This window comes from Leucoraja erinacea, chromosome 28 (genome assembly GCF_028641065.1).
Source record: "Leucoraja erinacea ecotype New England chromosome 28, Leri_hhj_1, whole genome shotgun sequence".
NCBI lineage: Eukaryota > Metazoa > Chordata > Chondrichthyes > Rajiformes > Rajidae > Leucoraja > Leucoraja erinaceus.
Genome location: NC_073404.1, coordinates 8424400 through 8446540, shown reverse-complemented (window position 1 = coordinate 8446540; position 22141 = coordinate 8424400). Strand labels below are relative to the sequence as shown.

Sequence of the window (22141 nt, the reverse complement as noted above, 5' to 3'; positions counted from 1 at the left end):
AAGCCTACGGTTTGGCTAATGTTTAACAGTTTTAACAGTTAAACACACCTGAGCAAATACAAACACCTGTGAAGCCATGTGTCCCAAACATTGTGGTGCCCTGAAATGGGGGGGGACTATCGGCCAGCTCAACACTGCAAAATCCTCTGATTCTATGGCGCAATTTTATTTGTATTTTGGATAATTACAACGCTGCAAAAGAAAAAGTTATCCAGTGGACAGCAAATATGGATCGAGAATCAAAACCCAGGCAAGTTGTTCACATTGTCAAATACGGCATGGTATGGAGCAGTCATCGTATTAATGATTGGCACATAACCCCGCAGTGGAGCATTCTCCATTACAAAAATTTAGAAAAAGCCCAAATAAAGATTCCTAAATTATCAGGCAAAATACAGTAAATTAACAACAAAAAAATCAATGTCTAGTCTAGTGCGGTTAATCATTTTCTCCGTACTTAACAACTCAATTTGTCTCATGCAATCTGCCCTGTCTTTCATAGAGCTGGGATTGAACAATTTTGGACTCTACTCAGCAACACCTGGGAATTTCAGGATTGATACGATCATTCGGAGAATAAATCACTCCTCTGCTTTCAATATGGGTTCCGGCCTGAAACATCATCCATCCGTTTTCTCCAGAGATGCTGCCAGACTCGCTTTACTCTAGCACTTTGTCACTATCCTCTGCATCCAATAGTTGGTGGCTGGTCTCAGAAAATGTATTTTGATATTGCATATATTTATGGATGGGTGATAATTGGAGCCGATCCCCCATTTTCTCCATTATTTAAATATAACTGGTCAAGCTAAGACCACATAATCCAAGAAGGGGAGATTTAATAATGAAAATACATTTCCTTAACTTATCTAAACTGATAAAACAATCTACAGAAGGAATACTACTTTAATGTATTGGTTTCTGATTTGAAACAATTTATCCAGTTTGTTCAATTACCTGGATCACACGCACATATAGGATAGATCGTTTTGTTCAAATTCTCATTTATCAGTCAAAGGTATTAAGGACAAAGCCACCATTTAAACCCCATCCTAAGTTATCCTTGAGAAAATGGTGGTGGTTCAAGCTCTTAGACAACCACAGCTCCTGTGATGGAAACAATGCTGTTGAAACTTGTCGGCCTCTTGAATCCATTTTTTTTCTCTATGGCAAATCATGTTAATTATAAGGGTTTGACAGTAACTCCCACCTCCCCCAGAAAGTTTTTTAATGATGTATTAAGTGATTGTCATATTGTTTAATGTGCAGTGGAGATGATAATAACTACATGCAGATATATAGGGTCCTCCATAATGTTTGGGACAAAGACCTATCATTTATTTATTTGCCTCTGTACTCCACGATTTGAGATTTGTAATAGTGAAAACAGGGCTCGAAATTCACGGTTGCCCGGGTGCCAATGACCACTCAAACTGCCGCCGGGCAACCTAAACGGCGTGTCATTTTGCCCGGCTTGGCAACTTGGTTTATACCGAAGATAGACACACAAAAACTGGAGTAACTCCGCGGGTCCAGCAGCATCTCTGGAGAAAAGGAACGTGACGTTTTGTGTCGGCGACGGTTGTGGGAAAGATGCTAAGTGTGGCGTGACGGAGGGTCGGAGCTAAAGACGGGCTCATCCCGCACCCTGCCCCGCCCGTGTGTTAGCGGCAGCTGCTGCTGCCACTCCGCCAACTGCTCTTTCAAAACAGACCCTTGGAGGAGGGAGGTGTCGGTCAGAGGCGGACGTAGAGTAGGGGTAGGGAGGTGGGGGGGGGGGGGGGGGGGGGGGGGGGGGGGGGTGGTGATTGGAGGAGGAAGACGAACCAAAACACTCTCGGCAGACCTACGCCGCAGCCAGGATCGATCCCGGTCTCCGGTGCTGCAATCGCTGGGCCATCCCCGTCCCCACCCGAGAGCCTCCACATGCCCGGGGATGGCCAGAGGCGTCGGGAGTCAGACGGGCGCGGCACCCCCAGGCCCACAGCCAGCGCAAAACCCAGCTTAGCTCTGCCTGTCCCGCCAGGTTAACCAGCAGCCATGTCTGGATTGAGACGGGGCTGTAGGCGAGACAGGCAGCTGAGCTGCATTTAGCGCTGGATTGAGCTGAAATTACCGTTCACAGAAGCCTCCGAAGCCTCGCGCGTGTGTGTGAGTGTGCGCATGCGCGCGCGGCCGCCAAGACATTCTGCCCGGGGTCCCCTCCATATTTTGGTTGTGATTTCTGTGCCTGACATGTGTTGTACGAGGAGCGCTGGCCTTCCTTCCCACCTCCTCTGCCCCTTCCTTTCTCTCTCTCCCTCTCACATACACCCCCCTCCACTCCCCTTATCATGAGAGTCCTCCTCTTCATCACGCACTGATCCCCATTCCTGTCTCTATTCAGTCCTCACTGACATCTCCTGTGCTCCCCACTCCCCCCCCCCCCAATCTATTTATCCTGCATTGATCTTCCTAGCCACCTCGCATTGATTCTCCTGCCACTCCCCATCAATCCCACTGGTCCCCCAATTCATCCTGTACCAACCCCCTTCCCATCCATCCTGCACTGCTCACCCCATCCATCCTGCACAGATCCCCCCCATTCAACCCCACTGACATCCCCCGCGCTCTCCCCTCATAATTTTACCTACTCCAACCAACACCCACTAATTCCCCCGCCTCAATCCATCCAATTCCCACCGCTTCATACACCCCCCCCCCCCCCCCCCTCCCGACCCTATTGTGCTGGAAATGTCTTCAGAGCTAACATTGACTCTGTTTGATAACGGAATGCAATCAAATATGTTTTAATTCCGAATGTTATTATTTGTTTTAATCCATAAAGATGGTTTAATTAAATTTTGAACACGTGAAACATTAAAACCGCAGTGTTCAATTGTCACTGACACGTTATTACAGAATTCATTTTAATGGCAAATCAATGCTGTTAATATGGAGTATCAGTACTGTAGTTATTTAATGAGCAACATTCACAACTATACGTTGCATTTATCCAGGTTTTACTTCTACAGTCAGTCATATACATCACAAATTTGGTCGGGATATTTCAGTTGAAATTTTAACTGAAGTGGGACTGATGGAAAAAGCGTTTATCAACAATTTTTTTTTTTTTTAAATGGTGCTTACAAACTGGGTATCTTCATTGCCACATACATCTAATCTGAATGTCTGGTAATGTGGTGTCTTGACACCTTTAAATATATTACCAAACATTTGCTGCATTTATGTCCTTTGGCCATCTCATGTTAGTTACTGTAATGTCAGATGGGTATAGTCAGTTTTGTCAGCTATTATCATAAAATGCCTTTAGAAAATTCCTTGCAACCTGTATATTTTGTTGTGGATAAATTATGTGGGAAGCGAAAGTGTTTCTGTACCAATAGTGAGGAAATATTATACAAATAGAACCGCTTGGATAGTGACTTTTATATAAGCTAGGTAATTTGCAAAAGAAAAGCTTAAAGTTTTCCTGAACTGAAATAAAGTGCAAACAGACACATACACACAGGCAAAGATGAATCAAAACATGGAGGCCTGAACCAGAACCTGCTTAGCTTAGGTTATTGTTTGGGGCAATTATAACACTGGAGGAAATTGTATTTGATATGGCTTTGTGTTGAAGAATGAGAAGCTGAATAAGGGGCCTCTTCTTAGGCCATCTGCTCTGTCTCTGTGGCACATTTTTGAGCTCTGAATGTGACATAAAGGTGAAGAGTTATGGCTTGTTTTGCTAGGTTTGAGAGAATTCAAGGCTGAGAGATGATAGACTGCAGTTAGCTTTGGCTGTGTACAATTATAATGTGTGATAAGGAATAAGATGCAAATGAAAGAATAGTTGCTTTGAGAAATAATTAGATTGAGGGAGTAGTTTATAGAAGGTTGAAGCAGATGGAATTCTGACGTAATGGTCTGAGATGTAGTCTCTTGTGTTCTGCCTGGTACATGAGATTGGAAATCCTACTTCCCGATAACAGGAAAGGCACCAAACTCATATTAAGTAAATTGACAGATTTACGACCCATGTATCTTTGGATGGGAGATGGAAATGTGAGTTTTGAACTTAGAAACTGTAATTCAGCAAACGTATATAATTAATGTTTTAAAGACATAGGTAATGGTATTTCAAAATGTGTAAAATTATAATAACACCAACTATGAAATGTATTGGCTTAATAGAAAGGTACACTTTAGAAATTGTTTAGATTTATAGAAATATATTTTCTCTTGATACAAGATACAAGATACATTTAATTGTCATTTGGACCCCTTGAGGTCCAAACGAAATGCCGTTTCTGCAGCCATACATTACAAACACATAGACCCAAGACACAACATAATTTACATAAACATCCATCACATCGTTGTGATGGAAGGCCAAATAAACTTATCTCTCCACTGCACTGCCCCCCCCCCCCCCCCCCCCCCCCCCCCCCCCCCCCCCCCCCCCCCCCCCCCCCCCCCCCATGTCAAAGTCAAAGCCCCCGGCTGGCGATGGCGATTGTCCCGCGGCCATTAAAGCCACGCCGGGTGGTGCGAGGTCGCACACCGGGTCTTGGTGTTAGAGCCCCCGGCGTGCGGTCGCAGAGTCCCGCGGCCATTCCAAGCCGCGCGGGGCAGTGATGTAGGCCCCGCTCCAGGAGCTCTTCAACCCCGCAACTCGGGCGGGGGAAGTCGCCGTTGCGAGAGCCCTGAAAAGCGGTCTCCCTCCAGGGACCTGCGGGCTCCCGGTGCCGCCGTCCACAGACCTGCCGTTGGAGCCTCCGATTCTCCGGTCGGGCCGCAGCAGCAGCAGCAGCAGCAGCAGCAGCAGCAGCGCTCCTCCACCGCTCCACCCGCTCCGGACTCGGCCAGCCCCGCGACGGCGACGGTGAGTCGTAGCACCAGAGTCCCCGGTCTCTTCCTTTTGGAGGCCGCTCCTCGTTGCGGCCCCAACGACAACGGATACCCGACGAGGAAAGGTCGGGTCTCCAGTGCAGGGAGAGATTTAAAAAGTTTCCCCACCCCACCCCCCCACACACACACCCCAACAAAAAAAATAACAAAAACTACATAAAAACACAGACAGAAAATAATAAAACGCGGACAGACTGCAGAGGCCGCTGCTGACCAGAGTCGCGCCGCCCACCGGATGATATAGAAAGTGTGTATGACTTGTGTGATCATTGTGTTATACACGTATCTTGTATTTTGAGGAATGGTCTTTCATAAGAGCCTACTGGGGTTTTGCTGTGTTGAAATAAAATAATTCTAAAACAGTTATAAAGCACAGGCAAACAAAGGCTGTAATGAGGCCAGGTAAGGGGGATCATGTGACTGATGTTGTAAATCACCAGAAGGACTCAGATGATTGGTTACTAGCTTGTCATACCCTCTGTATCTAAAATGTCTAATACCTATATAAATGCCATGAGTTTGTATCAAAGTTACTCCTCTCTGGACCCGCCCCAGAGCATCAGCTCTGTGTTGGAAGGTTCAAGAGACTAGTCTCAGCTGAATAAAGAATTGATTTTAACAGCAACAAGTGTTTGAGTCAAGTTGACTTTAGATTGAAAGAACTCAGTTTAACAACAGCAATAACGACCCATGCTATGGCGATGTCATGATAATGTTCGTTCCTTCACAGAAAACATGCTTGTAGTGTGCATGGTTAAGCATATATGTTATCAAGGTCCAGGATTTATTGACACAGGTTGATCATACACTGAATAATCCAACCATATTTTTGTTTGGAAGTGGAAAGAAATAATAAAAATTGCATTAATTGCAATGTGTAAAAAGAGTTGAGGTACCGTATTATAATTTTGCAGCATGTCATTGTGGTATATATGATGTCTTGATTGGTGAATATGTTAGTTTGTGACTTTATTTGAAGCAGAAATAATATGTGAATGCATAATTCCGACTGGTAACTGCGCACTTCGTCCGAGCACGCATCATGCAAGCCATCTTAAATGACCACCTAAAATGTCATTTGGCAACCTAAAAAGCTGCCAAGGTTGCCCGGCTGGCAACAGGGAAAAAAAGTTAAGCGAGAGCCCTGGAAAATCACATGTGGTTAAAGTGTACATTGTCAGATTTTATTAAAGGTTTTTTTTTTATACATTATGGTTTCAGAATGCAGAAATTACAGCTGTGTTTATACATAGTCCCCCCCATTTCAGGGCACCATAATGTTTGGGACACATAGATTCACAGGTGTTTGTAATTGCTCAGATGTGTTTAATTGCCTCCGTATTGCAGGTATAAGAGAGCTCTCAGCACCTCGTCTTTCCTCCAGTTTTTACACATCAGCCAAACCTTAGGCTTACCAAAATTAACTGTTTGGAACATCATTAAGAAGAAAGAGAACACTGTTGACCTTACTAATTGCAAAGGGACTGGCATGCCAAAGAAGACATCCACAGCTGATGAAAGAAGAATTCTCTCTATAATAAAGAAACATCGATAAACACCTGTCCGACAGATCAGAAACGCTCTTCAGGAGTCGGGTGTGGTTTTGTCACTGACCATTATCTGCAGAAGACTTCATGATCAGAAATGCAGAGGCTACACTGCAAGATACAAACCACTGGTTAGCCACAAAAATAGGATGGCCATGTTTCAGTTTGCCAAGAAGTACTTAAAAGAGCAACCCCAGTTCTCGAAAAAGGTTTTGTGGACAGATGAGACAAAGATTAACTTACTGCTAATGCAACAAAGGAGTTTTTTTAAGCTGAAAAATGGTCAATTCTTGAGTGGCTAAGTCAATCCACCGATCTGAACCCAATTGCGCAAGGCTTGGGTATGCTGAAGAAAAAACTGAAAGGTACTTTCCCCCAAAACAAGCATAAGCTAAAGATGGCTGCAATACAGGCCTGGCAGAGCATCACAAAAGAGACCCAGCAACTGGTGATGTCCATGAATCGCAGACTTCAAGCAGTCATTGCATGCAAAGGATATGCAACCAAATACTAAACATAACTACTTTCATTTACATGACATGACTATGTCCCAAACATTATGGCACCCTGAAATGGGGGGGGGTCTATGTGTAAGCACTGCTGTAATTTCTACATGGTGAAACCAAAATGTATAAAAATACCTTTTATTAAAATCTGACAATATGCACTTTAACCACATGTGGTTTTTTCACTTACACGTCTCAAATTGTGGAGTACAGAGGCAAATAATTAAATGATGGGTCTTTGTCCCAAACATTATGGATGGCACTGTATATCGTGGCACTTAAACGGGAAGTAACATTTGCAGCTCTTAGCTGAATTTTCCCAACCACAATAAGAACTGGATAACAGTCACATGGAGGCTGATGAGTGGCAATTATATTTGCTTGAACTCAAGAGCACTTTAAAACATTTTTCCATTCCTTTCAGTTTTTGACAAAAGAAACTAACACTCAAGACCACCCAGATCATTTTATAGTCAATGAAGTACTCGAAGTGTAAAGTTATGATGTGGGGAAATGCTGCAGCCACTTTAGGCACAGCTGGTTTTCAGCCAGAAATGTGTTTTTGTGAGCAAGGGTAAATATTGCCAGAATACAAGAGAGAACTATTTTGCTCTTATTCATATTGTGCTAATTGGATCTTTTAAATCCACCCAAAGCAAGTGGCACGAACAATGTTTAATGCCTCATGTACAGAACAGCCTAGGTGTTCCACTCCCGGAGTATCACATTGATGGCGGATTCTGTGCTTATTCCTGTAGTTGAACTTAGAACCACACTGCCTGATTGAGATGCATGACTGCTACTGTTGTGCTCTGATACATTGAGAACTTGAAATGGGCTACATAAATTTAAATTTCTTTAAACTTTGTTCTGACTGCATCTACTTGCCTTTGCCAGATTTTCTGTTTATTTTCTTTTGAATTGGACACTTGGAAATGTATTACTACTCAGCATCAAATTATCGCCTCCCCACTTGGCAGGATCCTTTTAAACCGAAAGCCTCTATCATTTTAGCATTTCATAGCTCATAAATACTAGACTTAATTTATGCTCCTTACCTTCCATCCTTCATTGTGTTACAGATGAATCGGTTGATTTGGCAGACGCAGTTTACTGCAATAAGGCCCTCATCTCCCATGTAGTTCAGTTGAGTTGCGAGGAGGAAAGCTAAAACAAGAAAAAATGGATTGAATTTACCACTTCAAAGTTTAAAAATGTAATACTGTATAGGTTATTCTCACAATAGAGGGATATCTCAAATGAGATGGAATATCTCAGACAACTCAAATTCAAATAATGCGAATTAATTTTCTAAAATCTGTAATTATATTAGTAAAGGGGTTTCCCATGGTACAGTTACAAAATTGGGCAGAAAACTTTGGCCATGCCATAAACCATTTTCTGCACCGGCAGTTGCATTGTCTAGCAATTCAAATACAGGTCTATGGGATTTCTTCTCAGCCTCTGATGCTCCAGAGATGACAATCTGAGTGTGTCTAACCTCTCCTTACAACCAATAATCCAGCCAACATCATGGTCCACTGCATCCTTTCCAAAGCCTCAATATCCTTTCCTGTAACAGGGCGACCAGAACCACACACAATACTCCAAATTTGGCCAAACCAAAGTTTTACACAGCTGCAAAATGGCTTCTGATTCTTATACTCCACATCCCAACCAATGGTGTAGGAAGGAACTGCAGATGCTGGTTTAAACTGAAGATAGACACAAAATGCTGGGGTGACACAGCGGGACAGACAGCATCTCTGGAGAGAAGGAATGGGTGACATTTCAAGTCGTCTGTAGAATGGTCTTGACACAGAAACGTCACCCTTTCCTTCACTCCAGAGATGCTGCCTGTCCCATTGCGTTACTCCAGCATTTTGTGTCTATCACAATCAATGATGGCAAGCCTATAAAATAATACAATTGTGCAGTTTAAGACAATTAGATGTGTTAATCTGACAAGTAATATGGCTTATTTATCATGCTATCTATTACATTGATGTTGTTTAAAAGGTCCTGCCACTAACTGTACACTTTCCTCTTGTATTTCAGTACAACATCCCACACTTCCCCAGAGTAGACTCCATCTGCCATTTCTCCTCCCATATTTATAAATTATCTTTTTCCAGGTGGGGGAAGGAACTGCAGATGTTGGTTAAAACCGAAGATAGACACAAAAGGCTGGAGTAATTCAGTGGGTCAGACAGCATCTCTGGGAGACCTGAAACGCCACCTATTCGTTTTCTCCAGAGATGCAGTCTGACCTACTGAGTTACTCCAGCTTTTTGTGTCTATCTTTTTCCAGGTGGATCCTTCTAACAGGTTTAATTGTCCACAATTCTGTCAATGTTCTTATCTGCAAACTTACCAAACAACTTAATTAACCGGAAGACTGTAGATCACAGATCTCCAGTCAGAACAGCACAACTTCCACCACTTCTGAGTCTTCTGTATGTAAGCCAGTTCTAAACCCAAACTACCAAATCACCATAGATTCCATGCATCATTAAGTCAAGTTGAATTCAACCGCGGTGGCAGCAGGAGCCCCAGCAATGCTTGATGAACATGAGGGGAGGGGGCGGGCGGAGACGAAGACAATGGGGACCCGTCGTGGGGGGACTGCCGTGAAGAACAATGGAGGACCCGGCGTGGGGGGAATGCCGTGAGGGACGGTAGGAGAACAAAGGGGGACCCAGTGTGGGAGTTTTAGAATCTTCTGCCCAGGGGATAAGCCTGCGTTTGTTTGTTTGTTCGTTCGTTCCGGTTAAGGCGCTGTGCACACAGCAGCCAGCCAACAGTCGCTTGTCATTTTCTTTTTTTTTCCACTTTTAATTTAATTTTAACATCAAGTATTCGTGAACCTTGTTGTGTGTTATGACTGTTGGCAGACCAATCTCCCCCCGGGAATGAATAAAGTTCTACCGTATCCTCTCATGCAATGCACAAAAAACAAACTATGCATAAATCTTTGCTTCTGGATCTGCCGAACATGACCACGTCAAATGTCGTTAAAATCTATGCAGACAATATCCACAGCCCTACCATCTTCAATCACCTTCATCATCAACCAAAAAAATTAAACCAAGTTTGTAGGACATGATGTGTAGGAAGGAACATGAACTGCCCCACAGAAAACCCCATTGACTGTCCCCAATCTTCCAATAGGCGTAAATCCTATTCCTAAGAAACCTCCCCATTAGATGCCCTACCACAGATGTGAGACACCTAGCAAATTTACAACCTCACTCATCTTCCCGTACCTTGCCATCTTTGTCTCTCTTCCTTACTGTAACATGCCGCATCTGAACAGCTTTTATCATCAACTGAGTCAGAAGTTGACGCCCAATAACAGCTACTCCCAATTTACTCTCTAGCTCTTGTCTAAATGCAGTAATTTGCTCTCCCCCATGTAGTACTTCCCCTCACCAACCCCAACACATCGCCAAGGCCCAGACTTCTTTGCAACTATATTAAAATTCAAAATTCTTTCCACTGTCAGCCACCTTAAACACAAGGATGATACTGTATGTAAAGCCAATGGCCAAGTATAAACAGGAAGAAAAAGAGCAATAGTCGATAAGACTGTGCAAGAGAGAATGTTGGTTAATATGTGGAAGCTAATTTGAGACAGAAGACAATGATAAAAGTTGAATTCTCAGTGAAGTAGAACAATACTGCAATTTGTCTTGTTTAGCCGATGACAGCAAAGAACAGGATATATTTACTGGTGATCACAGAGGCTGTAGGAGGAAATGCTATAATGGATTCAGCCTTTCCAAAGCCTTAATTATATCAGATACCATATTAACAGCTGGGATACAGTTTCATCTCATCACTACTGTTGCTTTCCACATCTACAAGAGCTTACTGTATAGTTACAGCACAGAGGGACTACATGCAAGGGTAATCTACCCAGTCCTATTTTCCAAATCTATCCCCAAAGCCCTGCAAATTCTTTACTTTTAGACATTTAACCACCTCCCTTCTGAATCCTATAACTGAATCTTTGTATAATAAGCACTGTTTTCAAGAACTTCCTCCATAAAACCTGTTTCACTTGACCCACTTCATTAAGTAGAACCAACTCAAACAATGACAAGTAGGTATGTTACAAAACCTACCTGAATCGCCATTGGGAATCTGCCCTCAGCCATGTCGGCGATTTTGGCGCTGTTTGGAGGGGGCGGGTTTAAAACGCGATTTTTACTAGGCTGTACTAATCGCAGATGTTCAGCCTAGTAAATCATTAACGAAAAATCGCTGCAAGACCCGGTCGCAAAAGGTATTATTAGTTTTATAGGCCTCGATAATATAGTTATGATAATTTTAAAATTACTATCTGATTCCGCAACATCTCGCAGCCCCAGGGTTTTATAAAGCAAACAATTAAAGGTATGTACCTTATTTTTACATTAAATGGGCCATATATATAACCCTATATATCAAGTTATCTATAGCGAGTGGTTCATTTTGGGCTTTTTATATCCCGCAGTATTTTTCTCGGCATTTGAGGGCACTAATCCAGCGCGCTGTCAACATTCTAAACCAGCGCGTTCACAGAAACCCACTGGAAAGCCGATTTAAATGGGCATTTATTTACAGCAATTGAACACTAAATTCCTTCCATTTGGCCTATAAATTAATGTAAATTAGATATAAAAATCATGTTATATTGTGAATTATTTGTGAATAATCTTTGGACACTTAGGCTATTTAAAAATCTTAATCTTTCCTTAAGAAATGGCCTGTTGACTATCCAAGATCACAGCTTTTTTGTAATGTCCATTGAAAATCAATAGGGAACAAGATGCTAATTTCCGAGTATGAAAATGGCCATAACATTTTTAATACTTGAGATATGAAAGTGAATTTGGTGTCAAATTAAACTTATTGTTATGCTTTATCTGATGGGATAAATTGCAGACTTGATTTTTAAAATCTCAAAATTTTGTAACATTGCTATGACAAGTGCCTGCAGAAATGTACCAGTCAGGAAAGTTCTCCTAAACAGATTGCAAAAACTCCAAACCTACTTTGTCCTTCAAATTATTCTATTTCAGTTACTTAATAGTTCAAATCCCATTCTCACTACTCTATTGCTTTTATCATCTCTACTCTATAATTTTCCTGCAATTTAAATCCTCAATATCCTTCACACTACTTATCAGCCAATACAACAGTTCCTAAAGTGTACCCACACCTTTGTTGTTTCTTAACCTCTAAAAAGATATGCTTCTGCCCTTGTTCATTCCAGAACATTCTCTTCTGCATTTCAACATTCAATGAAATCAAGGAGTCCAGACTAGAATCATCACCTATCCATATTCCCAAGGGATGCTGCCTCACCACTGAGTTGCTTCAGTATTTTATCTTTCCTGGGAAAACCAGCATCTGCAATTCCTTGTTTCTACAATATTGTCACACTCCTCTTTTGTTACATTCCATCTTTCCCATCTTTGTATCCAGGAATGTTTGGAACCCCTTCCTGCCTATTCTCAGCCAGGCCTCCGCCATCAAGACATTGTAATTCCATGATCAACTGAACATGTAGCTCACCAACTTTATTTAGTAGGCTTCTTTCTCACAAATACTTACAGCTAAAACTATCTTAAAGAATCTTCTTTTTTTTTTTTAAGTAGGGTCTTGTCAAAATACATTATTTCTCATTGAGGTGCTATTTAGTTTTGACAATCCTCGACACAAATGTTTAACCTTTTTTCACAAAACATTAGACCACACTTGGACTATTGTATTCAGTTCTGGTCACCATGCCATGGAAGGATGTAATTGCATGAGAAAGGGTGCAGAGGAATTTCGCCAGAATGCTGCCTGGATTGAAGGACTTCAATGATGGGGAGAGATTAGAAAGGATGAAGATGACACAAAAAGCTGGAGTAGCTCAGCGAGTCAGACAACACCTCCGGGGGGGACAACACCCTTCTTCAGACCAAGAGTCAGGTGAAACGGAAAAGAGAGATATAGATGGTGATGTAGAGAGATATAGAACAAATGAAAGATATGCAACAAAGTGACTATGATAAAGGAAACAGGTCATTGTTAGCCGTGTCATGTTGAGAACGAGTAGACAATGAGACTTAAGAAGATGACTTTGAAGCTGGTATAACTTGGGTGGGGAAGGGATGGAGAGAGAGGGAATGCAAGGGTTATTTGAAGTTAGATAAATCAATATTTATACCACTGGGTTGTAAGCTGCCCAAGCGAAATACAAGATGCTGTTCCTCCAATTTACGTTTGGCCTCACTCTGACAATGGAGGCAACCTAGGACAGAAAGGTCAGTGTGGGAATGGGAAGGGGAATTAAAGTGTTTGGCAACCAGGAGATCGGGTAGGTCCAGGCGGACCGAGTGAAGGTGTTCAGCTAAACAATCGCCCAGTCTTCGTTTAGTCTCGCCGATGTTTAAGAGTTCACACCTTGAACAACGGATACCCTAGATGAGGTTGGAGTTGCAACTGAACCTCTGCATAACCGGAAAGGACTGTTGGGGTCCCTGGAGCGAGTGGAGAGAGTCGAGGGAGGAGGTATAGGAGGTATAGGTGTTGCAACAGGGGTATGAGGGAGAGATGGTTTGGGTGGGAAGGGACGAGTTAACTAGGGAGTTGCGGAGGGAACGGTCTCCGCGGGAAGATGTGACCAGTGGTGGGATTCTGTTGGAGGTGGCGAAAATGTCAGAGGAATGTGTGTTCTATGCGATGGCTAATGGGGTGAAAGGCAAGGACTAGGGGGACTCTGTCCCTGTTGCAACTAGGGGGCGAGTGAGCAAAGGGCAAAGCACCGAGGAGACAACAAGGGTCTCATCTATGATGGAAGAGGGGAACCCCTGTTCCCTTAAGAATGACATCTCGGATGTCCTGGTATGGAACACCTCATCTTATGTACAGATGCAGCAGAGATAAAGGAACTTGGGATAGTGTCTTTGCAGGAAGCAGGGTGGGAAGAAGTGTAGTTTAGATAGTTGCGTGAGTCTGTAGGTTTATAATAGATGTTAATCTATAGTCTATCTCCCGTGAGACGGTGAGATCAAGAAAGGGGAGTGATGTATCGGAGATGGTCCAAGTGAATTTGAGTGCAGGATGGAAATTGGTAGTGATGTTAATGGTCCACGAGTTCTGCATGAGTGTAGGAGGTAGCACCGATGCAATTGTCAATATAACATATAGAATTTGGGGAATGGGCCAGTGTGCGCCTGGAAGAGGGATTGTTCAACGAACCCTACAAATCGGCAGGCATAAACTGGCATGGGCCCCATGCGAATGCCCATAGCTAAACATTTGATTTGGAGGAAGTGGGAGGAGTCAAAGGAGAAGTTATTAAGAGTGAGGACTAGGCGGAGTAGAGTGTTAGTAGAGGGAAATTGGCTGGTTCTGCAGTCGAGAAAGAAACGCAGGGCTTTACAGCATTCCTGGTAGGGGATGGAGATGTAGGGCGACTGAACGTTCATTGTAAAGATGGGGGAATGTGGGCTCGGAAAGCGGAAGTCATTAAAGAGACGAAGGGCGTGTGAGGTATTTTGGACATTGCTCAGGAGAGATTGGACCAGAGGGGATAGGATGGAGCCGAAGTACATGGAAATGATTTAAGTGGGATAGAAGCAGGCAGAAATAGTGGATCTGCCATGGCAGTTGTGTTTATGGACTTTCGGGAGAAGATAAAACCGAAATGTGCGTGGCTGGGAAACGATAAGGCTAGAGGCTCTGGAGGGCAGACAGCAGAAGTGATAAAATCAGAAATGGTTTGAGAGGATTATGGTCTGTGGAATCATGGTCCAAGGATAAGTAGGAGGAGGTGTCCTGCTGGTTTATTTTCCCTGGAGCAAAGGAGGTAGAAGAATAACCTAAGAGCTAGCTATACAGAATTATGAGAGGCACAGATAGGCTAGAGTGTCAGAATTTGTTTGTATATGGTAAAGGTATCAAAAATACCCGGGCATAGGTTTAAGGTGAGAGGAACGAGTTTTAAGAAGGATTTCAGAGAAATTTTCACACATACATTGACATCTGGAACTCACTGCCAGAGATGGTGGTAAAATCAAATGCAATAACAATTTTTAAGAGATATTCAGACAGCGACTTGAATTGGCCAAGCGTAGAAGGTAATAAATGTAATGAGGACAAACAGTATTAGTGTGATGGGTAAAAAGATCAGTATGGACATGGTGGGCCAAAGGACAATTCTATGTTGTACAACACATTCATTTGGATCACCACCTCACTGACCAGAATTTTCTGCCACTGCTCACCGATATCCTTAGCTGAAACTTGGAAGCGAGTATTCCACTTAATCACCTCTGCAATCACAGAAACACCTTTCTTGGCTTTTCTCCTCACTTCCTCGCTCCCTCCCTGTATAATTGAGGCAGCCATTTGTGCCATGAACCTGGCTCTACTTGTACTCCCTGGTGTAAATCTATCTACCATCAGCAGTTAGTAATGAACACTAGTGAGAGAACAAGTTAACTTTAGGGTCTCCTGAACTCCCTGCCTATTCGTTTCAATTCCTGTTCTCTTCAATCGCCCTGACTGTTGCTCATTCGTGCTCCACCGACACTCTATGGTAGTGAGGTGACATCTCCTGAAATGTACCACGAGCAAAACATCACCTTTTGAATGTACCGCCACAACATCGGATACCATTTCCTGCACCAATAGTTGTCCAAATATGAAAAGGCTTCTGGTATTCTATGGGTCTGAAAAGCCTGCCATACCTCATTAATTATTTAAACTCTACTGAACAATAGTAAATACCTAAAATTCCAACTGACCCAAAGTTATTTTAACCTACACAAAAACCAAGTTATCATACCAATCCCAGGAAAATGTGATTATCTGTACAAATATAGTAACCTCTTATAATACACTTCCCATCCCTCAACCTCTGTTCTTTTAGATAGACTCAAAATGCTGGAACTCAGCAGGACAGGCGGCATCTCTGGAGAGAAGGAATGGGTGATGTTTTGGGTCAGGATACATCTTTCCGAAATGTCCGTTCCTTCTCTCCAGAGATGCTGGCTGTCCCACTGAATTACTCCAGCATTTTGTGTCTATCTTCGGTTAGGTTTTGTGTCTATCTTTCAGGTTCAGGCATGCATTCTCCTTTTCTCCCATTTCCTTTGTGAGATTACCTTTCACTGTGCTACTTTATGGAGGGGAAAATAATTTCACATAACCTTGGCACATACCTTCCATTATTTAAAGCCTTCTCAAAACCCAAATCTATCAGTTATCTTAATCCCTGCTCTGCATTTGCAAAATAACTTCTCATTATGTTAAGAGCACCAGACAAGTGGTTGTAGTAGTTCCAGTTTAAAATTGGAATATATCCATAATCCATAATTAGCATACTAATACCTTGCATAAAATTCCATAAATTGGATGAACAATTAAATCATTTTTATTTAGCTAATGCAAATAAATTATTTCTTCAATACTTACATGACAGTGTATGGATTCCATCACTCATTAGTACGCGATACCTTGGGGGCCCATTTGTAATTCGTCGAATACTCTATAAACAACAGGATAAATTTACTTACAGCGCAAAGGTAATTTTGTCCATTAATAACTATATATAACAAATGCACCAGCAGATGAAAGGAACCTATTCCAGTAGAGTCACCCAAATGGACTGCGATCATTAAAAATTTCAGCAGTTCATTTCTGTAGTCACAACAGGTGCTGGACCTCAATTTTGTGCTTGCACTCAAATAAAAGGACAAATTACATATGTCGCAATTCAGCCTTATTTACAATAATGAGGCTGAAATTTTTAAAGTGCAAATTGAATTTCTACAATCTTCTGTGCTAGTTTAAAGTATGTTTTGCTCGAAGACAGCACCACCCATAAATTTGGCAAGCTCTCAGGCGGAATTAATCACCATAGCGAATTCCTGCTAATTGTGTTTGCTGTTTGTTTGCAGGCCTTTGAAGCGGTTTTAAAAATTAAGCTGCCTCTTTTGAGCAACAAAGACACCTATGGATACGTTTTAAATGTATTAAAATGCAAATTTAATTTACAAAGGACTGGCAACTGCACTACTAGTGAACCAGCAAATGATTCCGTATATTTTGCATTGTAAACTAAGTTTTAGTAATACTTAATTAGGTTACACACAATATATTTTCAGTTGGTTTTTTTTTAATTATATTTTTTTACTGAACTGGATCATGGAGTTTGCATTTACCAAATTGTAAATAGGATTGCATGGAAGTGAGAGAACAAATGCTTCAAGGCTACCGAAGTAGCTGGATTATGAATTGTACTCAAATTAGCGAATAAACCAAGCGTGGGGGGGGGGGGGGGGGGGGGGGGGGGGGGGTCCTCCTCCCCTTTGAATAGACTATGGGGAGGGGAGTCTAAACGTAGAGGGCATACTGTAGGTTTAAAGTAGGTGAAGGGTTTAAAACAAACCTGAGAGGATGCTACTTTTTCCACACAGAAGATGATGCATACATGGAAGGAGCTGCCAGAGCAAACCGTAGAAGCGAGTACACTTAGATCATTTCAAAGACACTTTGACAGGATCATGGATAGGAAAGGTGGAGGGATATGGGCCAGGGACAGCTTGGTTACCCAACTTTTTAGTTTTAGAGATACAGCATGATAATGCACCATATATCCATTAAATAAAACACCAAGATACATGCAAGAAAGCACAAATGTGGACATCCCGAACTGTCTCTCAGTTGACGAGCCAGTTAATGTTAAACGCACTCTGCTCTTCTTGCAACATGAACGTCTTACAAGGTCCTGACAGTTCTGCTGAAAAATATGGCATCAGAGTCTGTGCCCGATTTGACCGAGTGCAAGTTTAGCAATAGCATTCATTTCAATAGAGAGTAATAGTAGTAAAGGATAGAGGCATGTTTAAGGTAATTTATGTTTCTGTTTGGAATCATATAATTTAGTTTTTCATGATTTAAATGTTATTTTTTTTTAAATGTCAGTAGTTAACACAATTTAATATGCTAAATACTTTTGAATTTTGCACGCTTCAAAATATCCAAATTATTCCATCAGCTGCTTCACCAAACATGACTTCACCAGTTAAGAGTCATTGTGTCCTACAAAGTGGAAACAGGCCATTCGGCCCAACCAGCCCACAATGGTAAACATGTCCCACCTGCCTGCATTTGGCCCATATGCTTCTAAACCTGTCCTATCTGTGTACCTGTCTAAATGGTTCTTAAACATTGTCAAAACATTTCTAAGAGATTCATAAATCGGGAGGCCATCACTGATCAGGGCAGAGGACCTTAGAAAACAAGTAGCCTATCATTCAGAGGAAATTTTGGATCATTATGGAAGGAAGATTACTCTCTGGAGATAGGACATATCCCCTATGAATAGGACAGGTTTGGAGGGATATGGACCAAGCGCAGGCAGGTGGGACAAGTGTAGCCAGGACATGGTGGCTGGTGTGAGCAAGTTGGGTCGAAGGGGCTGTTTCCACACCATATCACACAATAACTCTATGACCATGAGAAAGAAACAGGTCACTCCTACACTCTGCATCGGTGCCCTACAAGGAACATAAAACTCCTACAATGGCCAGGGATCACTGCAGCTTGATGGATTACAAGATTTTGATTTGTGATATGGAAATTATTAATTCTGCCTTCTTTGAGAGGTGGTTCCCAAAGTATAAAAGATTATCCACATTTTCCAGTGATCTCATTGGGAGTGGGAAAGATCAACATAGAATCTTTAGAATTTGTAATAAACATCTACAAATCATTCTTGAATATGCTTAAATGCCAATGAACAAACAGAGGCACACACAAGTATCGTCTGGCATACAACAGTTTGATAATTGTGGTCGAGTGATTTTTGGTTCTGCAGTCGAAGTTGAACAGTTTCCGATCAATCCTGTAGCTTAGCTTCACTGTAGCGACAAGGTTATTGGAGGCAAGATACAACATTGCAGCGTGATTGAGAAAATAGAGCATGCATGCAGTCTTGCTTGACACCAGTCTTTGATGCTCGGGTCGACGATGGTCCCCTTGGTTAAAATCAGTTTGTATCCCATTAGGAAGACATAAGACAGATTTCTGAGGGCAGCAAATTTGAAAGGAACAAAAGGCTTACGAGGTCAAAATCAGCCACATACACTGGCTGATGCTGTAATTTTTCTGCTCAAGGTGAAGATTACATCCATTGTTATTCTAGACTGACAGAATCTATAATGATTTGGGGTCCAACTGTTCAATCACCGAGAAAAAGCAATTGAGGAGGACACTTGTGATGGCTCTGTCATTCTCATCAAATAAGCCCTTGTGTTTTCTGGCAAAGCAGCCAAGTCTCTTCACAGGTATGAAGCCCTTATGTTTTCTGGCAAAGCAGCCAAGTCTCTTCACAGGTATGAACCCATGATGGATCCCACAGCAAACTGGGCATTCCACCACTGAGGTTTGCTAAAATTTTATAGAGCCATACCTAAAATAGTGTGCTCTGGTCTGCCGACCTAAGGAAATGCCATGAAGACTCGACAGATGATTGATTCCTGGTCATTCAGATATATCCAATGAGAGATTAAACAGAACAGGCCAATACCCACTCAAGTAGAAACACATGGGGTGGCAATCTTATACCAACATGAAGAACCCTTACGTAATTTGATTACTTTTTGGGAGGGGGGGTGGGGGAAGTTAATCATGATGATGTTTGCCATGGTTGAAATCCAAATAAAGGATAGGTCATTTCGGACTGCGATGAAAGAAATGTTATCACCAACACAATAGTGAAACTTTGGAATTCTCTAACCCAAGGCACAAGAGGATCAGTTGTCAAGTATATTCAAGGACAGAGAACTTTAATATTATCAAAATTATTTGTCTGTAAGTGAATAAAGTCCCTTGCAACAAAAGATGGATCAAGTTAAAAAAAAAAGATGATTTGGCAATTGATATGCCGTGACAAGTGTTGATGAAGGCAGAGCTGTAGACATTGTATATATGGATTTCAGCAAAGCATTCGACGAGGTCCCACATGGTAGGCTGCTCTGGAAGGTTAGATTCCACGAGATCCAAGGAGATAGATGAATGGGTAGAAAAGTGGCTTCTGGAAAGCTGAGGGTGATGGTGGAAAATTGCTTTTCAGACTGGAGACCTGTGGCTCGTGGTGTGCCTCAGGATTCAGTGCTGGGCCCATTGCTGTTTGTCATCTATATCAATTATTTAGTTGAGAAAATACATGGCATGATTAGCAAGTTTACACACAACACAAAAGTGGGTGGTATTGTAGATAGTGAAGATGACTGTGAAAAATAGCAAGAGGATCTTGATCAGTTGGGCCAGGATGGTTGAGAAAATTTAATACAGAAAAATGTGAGGTGTTGCATTTTGGAAAGACTAACATGGGCAGAACCTGCACAGTGAATGGTAGGGCTCTGGGGAGTATTATAAAGCAGAGGGATCTAGGAGTGCAGCTACAAGTGGTTGTTAATTGAAAGTGGTACCACAGATAGAAGGGTGGACAAAAAGGCTTTTGATACATTGGCCTTCATCAGAGTATTGAGTATAGTAGTTGGGAGGTAATGTTGCAGTTATAGAAGATGTTGCCACATTTTGAGTATTGTGTTCAGTTTAGGACACCACGTTATAGGAAAGATGGTGTCAAGGAAAGGGTGCAGAGAAGATTTACGAGGATGCTGCCAGGACTCAAGGCACTGATCTATAGGGAGAGGTTGAGCAGGCTTGTACTCTGTTCCTTGGCACACAGGATGATGAGAGGTGATCTCAGAGGTGTACAAAATCGTGAGATGAATAGATCGGGTAGACACACAGGGTCTCTTGCCCAGAGCAGGGTAATTGAAAACCAGAGGACATCGGTTTGAGATGAAGAGGGGAAAAATTTAATAGGAATCTAATAGGAACTTTTTCCACACAAAGGGTGATGGGTATATGGAGTGAGCTATCTTAGGAGGAAGTTGAAGCAGATACTATCGCAATGTTTAAGAAATATTTGGACAGGTACAGGTTTAAATGTATATAGGCCAAACACAGGTAGGTGGGGCTAGTGTAGATGGGACATTGGTCAGTGTGGGTAAGTTGGGCCAAAGGGCCTACTTCCACACTGTATGACACACTCTCCCTCTATGACTTCTACAGCGGCGCAGCAGTAGAAATGCTGTCTCGAGCGCCAGAAACCCGGGTTCTGTCCTGACCTCGGATGCTTCCTGTGTAGAGCTTGTACGTTCTCTGTGAGACTGAGTGGGTTTTCTCAAGGCACCACATTCCAAAGATGTGCAAGTTCATAGGTTAATTGACCTCCATAAATTGCCCCTAACAAAAGTGATGGTCAGTGTGAACTCGACGGGTCCTAAGGACCCATTTCCATGCTGTATCTAAACTAAAGTGGCATAAAGTTCACAAACAGTTATTTTCTGTGTTACAGGACTTACTTTTAGGCATAACAATACAACTTTCCATAATGGCTAATCAGTGGATCTAATTATAAAGTCATTAGCTGAGCACAAATTAGGTTACTTACAATAACTTGTAAAAGTGGCTGTGAAGGAGTTCCACCTTGAACTATCGACTGCAAAACAAAGTTGAAGAGTTATTAGTAAAGATAAACTTTGCTTTTACTACAGGAATATAAAATCCAAGACATTTGATTTAATACACATGCGAACATTTGGATTCTCAAGTACTTCATGTCGGTGTTGATAAAGGAATTTACAACACATGACTCAAGCGTTACACCGCAGTTTTACAACTGTTGCACCATTTCTTTGACATTATAGAAGGTTGTACTATTTAGTACTGCCCCCAAAATAAATCTCCAGAATTCAGACTGCAGTCACAAAATCAAAGTTACTCAGCATTATGTGAAGGTATTCCTCCCATCTTTACATGATAGTCACATTGTGGTTACATTACAGGGATTATTATCTAAAGTTATGTACCATTGACTGCAGAGTTCTGTCAATCACTTCTTCGATCTCACTTGTGGACAATCCATCTCAGAATTTTCCTTTCCCTTCTCTTTCTTTCTCTACTTCCATTTCAGTGGATAGTTTAATGACCTATATCCATTACAAGCGCACAGACTCCCACAGCTATGTTGACTACATTTCTTCCCACGTACTTTGTCACAATTCTTTTTCATTCTCCTGTTCCCTCTGGGTCTGTCATATCAATTTTGACAACTACAACTTCCACAACCGT

At 42.1% G+C, this 22141-nt stretch overlaps 1 protein-coding gene across 2 annotated transcripts in view; it reads right to left on the bottom strand.

Moving 5' to 3' along the window:
- The window catches only part of rpa1 (replication protein A1), a 97664-nt gene that overhangs the window by 63370 nt on the left and 12153 nt on the right, over window positions 1-22141 (bottom strand). For both annotated transcript variants that reach the window (XM_055657648.1, XM_055657649.1), the window contains 3 exons: window positions 21462-21509; window positions 16406-16478; window positions 8008-8116 (listed from right to left, as the gene is read on the bottom strand). In XM_055657648.1, coding sequence (XP_055513623.1) covers window positions 8008-8116; window positions 16406-16478; window positions 21462-21509 — 230 coding nt within the window. The remainder of the gene's footprint in view (window positions 1-8007; window positions 8117-16405; window positions 16479-21461; window positions 21510-22141) is intronic.